This window comes from Myotis brandtii, unplaced genomic scaffold (assembly GCF_000412655.1).
Source record: "Myotis brandtii unplaced genomic scaffold, ASM41265v1 scaffold736, whole genome shotgun sequence".
In the NCBI taxonomy this organism is placed as follows: Eukaryota; Metazoa; Chordata; class Mammalia; order Chiroptera; family Vespertilionidae; genus Myotis; species Myotis brandtii.
The window spans coordinates 147,034-150,602 of NW_005370921.1; the positions used below are offsets into that span (position 1 = coordinate 147,034).

At 59.1% G+C, this 3,569-nt stretch overlaps 1 protein-coding gene across 1 annotated transcript in view; it reads right to left on the reverse strand.

Moving 5' to 3' along the window:
• Positions 1-1,346: 1,346 nt before the first annotated feature.
• Positions 1,347-3,569, reverse strand: part of ERICH1 (glutamate-rich 1) — a 16,622-nt gene continuing 14,399 nt past the window's right edge. The window contains 4 exon segments of the mRNA XM_014530377.1: positions 1,347-1,750; positions 2,167-2,358; positions 3,378-3,502; positions 3,504-3,569. Of these exon segments, the coding sequence (XP_014385863.1) occupies positions 1,656-1,750; positions 2,167-2,358; positions 3,378-3,502; positions 3,504-3,569 (478 nt within the window). The 3' untranslated portion in view covers positions 1,347-1,655.

Sequence of the window (3,569 nt, forward strand, 5' to 3'; positions counted from 1 at the left end):
AAGGACCTGGAAGCTCAGGAGGCTGGTACCACAGCAGCGGGTTACAGCTCACACCCTTAGGAGGAGAAGGGAGGATGCGTGGGGGATGTTGGTTCTGCCCTGGAGCGATGGGTGGGCAAGGTCAGCAGGGGCCCATTAGATGGCAGTGAGACCCTAGTCCAGCCGTGGGCAAACTACGGCCTGCGGGCCGGAACCGGCCCGTTTGAAATGAATAAAACTAAAAAAAAAAAAGACCGTACCCTTTTATGTAATGATGTTTACTTTGAATTTATATTAGTTCACACAAACACTCCATCCATGCTTTTGTTCCGGCCCTCCGGTCCAGTTTAAGAACCCATTGTGGCCCTCGAGTCAAAAAGTTTGCCCACCCCTGGTCTAGTCAGATGGGCCAATAGCAAAACGTGTCAGTGTAACAAGCGCTGGCTCTGGAGGAAGGAGACGGAGACACCAGAGCACAGCATGTGGAACAGATTGGAAACAGCCGCAGGAATGACGCTGCCCCTTCTAAGGCAGCAGGGGGCGCAGGCACAGGGCACAGAGTGCAGGGTTCTGGGGAAGGGGGGGCCTGCCTGCCCTGAAGTCAAAGAGAAGGAGGTGGGCTGGGCACCTGGAGCGGAGCTTTTTAATTTTAAAATGTTTTTATTGACTTTTTGAGAGAGGAAGGGAGAGGGAGAGAGAGAGAGCAACATCGAGAGAAACATGGACAGGACTCCTGCACGCCCCCCACTGGGGATGGAGCGGCAGCCTGGGCCTGCGCCCTGACCTCCTGGTGCACAGGAGACGCACAACCACTGAACCACGACGGCCGCTGAGAGCACTGTAGTCACCCCCACCCCCAGCGGGGGCGGGAGCCATGCCTGGGCCTCCTGCAGCGACTGCCCGCACCCTCGGCCCCAGGGGACAGGCAAACTGGCCTCTCACATTTGAAAACTCTGGCGAGAAGGCTGCTCCGGGGACAGAAAGGGTCACCTCATGTGTGGATCTGCGGAGAGACCTGGCTTCTGCGAGGAACACAGGACAGGACGGGAGCGGTGACAGGCGTCCCGGTCATGCCCGGACTTCCCAGCAGGGAGTCCTGCCCCGGCCGTCCTTCAGCCTCAAAAAGAGCGACGGCTGCACAGCGGTGGCTGAGCCTAATGCCCCGGACCCGACCCTCATGTTAGGGACACTTGGCCCGATGCACCCATTTCCAAGGATGGGGCCAGGGCACTCCTGAGTGTCGCACCACCAGGCGACGGGCCTCAGGCCTCGAAGCTGCTAGCCTGCCTGCTTCCCACGCAGGCCGGTGCTGGACACCATTCATTCTCCGAGTGCGAAAGGGAAAAAACAAAACCAACAACTAGAACCGCACGACTTGAACCACAGCATTTAACAGACCACAGCCTCACACTGCCGGCTTCCTCACCTGTACAGGGCACGCACTTTTCGTTTTCACAGGAATAAAGACCGCCCGATCACTGGGTGGTGGTGCAAGACGTGTTTGGTCTGTGCCTGTGCGGTGCGGGTGGAGCCTCGGGCGCCGGCCCAACACGGGACACGGGGTAAGTTTCGTGGCAGGAACGTCCTCCCAGGACCGGGGCCTCGTGTCTTTGTGTCGAGGGCGTGAGCTCAGCGCCTGCTGCCTGTTAGGGCTTCCTGCTCCGTGTCAGCTCTGCTCAGGAGCTGCTCCCTCCGGGTTCACTCCCCGTTTTCTCAGGAAGGACGTGGGTGAGCCAGTAACTGAAGAAGGCGGAGACCACTCGGGCTTGGTCTGCAAAGAACAAAACCAGAACAACAGAGAAGGGAGCGCTGGACACGGTTACCCTGTGGACAGCAGCCCGTGGGCCCAGGGTGGCCGCTCCAACACCTATGACTCGCAGCTTTGGTATAAGGATGCTGAGGGAGCCGCCTACGCTGGGAACCACATCACATAAAGAACACAGCGGGAGCCCTGGCTGGTGTGGCTCAGTGGATAGAGCGCCGGCCTGTGGACTGAAGGGTCCTGGGTTCGATTCCCGGTCAAGGGCACATGCATGGGTTGCGAGCTTGATCCCCAGTAGGGAGCGCACAGGTGTCTGCATGGCTGACAGAGCTGGTCCCCCCCCCCCGCAGACGCCCCCTGCAGGCCGCTCAGCGCTCTGCCCTGACTCCTGACCACGGGGTGACCCCAGTCCTGTGGGCGCGTACCTGGCGGCAGGGTGCAGTGCTCCTCGAACACCTGCAGGGCGCGCCGCAGCCCCCCAGGATCCCGCAGGAGCAGCAGCGCCTTCATGTGGCCCAGGGCCCGCAGGTCGGAGGGGGGCACGCTGCCAGCGCCCAGGCCCCTCAACAGCGCCTCCGAGGCGGCCAGGAAGGCTGGGTCCGAGCCCTTGGAGACACCTATACAAAGGCAGGACCCGGGAGACGCACTCGCGTTGTCCTTCCGTCAAAGGAGAACGGCTCCTACTCGGAGGCCGCGGGGGAGCAAGGCCCGGAGGCCACGGAGCAGAGCCCAGCAGGAGACACGCATCCTGCTGCTCCCGGGAACTGGGCTCCGCTCCGGGACCGTCAGGAGAGCAGCCTCCACGCCACTGGGCACCGCGGGGGGACAGGACAGGACGCCGGCCCTGCAGACGGTCAGGCCTCTGGGAGCAGCAAGGAGACGCGGGACCGGCGCTCCGCTGCTGCCTGAGGACGGCGTGTCCTCTCCTGTCACCATCCACGCGCCCCAGGCTGCGGGCGCTCCTGCATCGGTCCTGCGTGCAGTTCCCAGAACGTGCTGAGGGTGTGGCCTGATGGCCTCTAGGAACTCTGAGAACTCCCAAGTGTGATCTCCTGAAAGCCCGTCCTCCCCCGGCCGGTCACCGGAGCCAGGCCTGACCCTCGCCCCCTCCTCCTGTCGCTCTGCTGCGGCCGGCCTGCCAGTTACTGTCTTTTAGCTGAATCTAATCTGCTGCCTAAACTCGTGTTTGAGTTTTTAATTTGTTATTACATTTTTCAGATCTAGGATTTCCATTTCATTATCTTAATAGATTCAAATGAACTGGTGAAATTCTGCAATTTCCCCTCTGTTTTTGAACATCATGATTATAGCTATTTTAATTAAAATTCCTTGCCTGATAACATCGGGCATATTGCACTTTTTTTTAGAAATAGAGCCGATTCCAACACGGACGTCGGGGTACGCGCCGGGAGACCGTGCTGGGAGCCCGGCCGCGCTATGCCTCCCGCCGTGTGCTGAGCCAAGCGCTGGCGGGTCCTGGTAACAACTTCAATATTCTCATTTCTGCCTCAAAACTAATGGTTGTTTTGAATATCGGTTACTTTGTATTTTAAACATTTAAATATTATACTATTTTTGCTTCTTTTTCCAAATACGTAGAAGCCATTATTCAAAAGAAAAACAGGGAAAAACATACCATCATAAAAATACATTTCCTGTGTTGACTTCAAAAAATCGAGGATACCCTCTGCCTGGTCGTCGGAGCCTTTGCCCCCGTCCTGCTCGGCGTCCACGCTGTCTTCACGGTCCTCCTTGTCCCCTGCGTCCCCCGGGGCCTCGGCCTCGGAGCCGCCCCCTCCGGCCCCCTCGCTGGAGTCCCCCAGCTCCA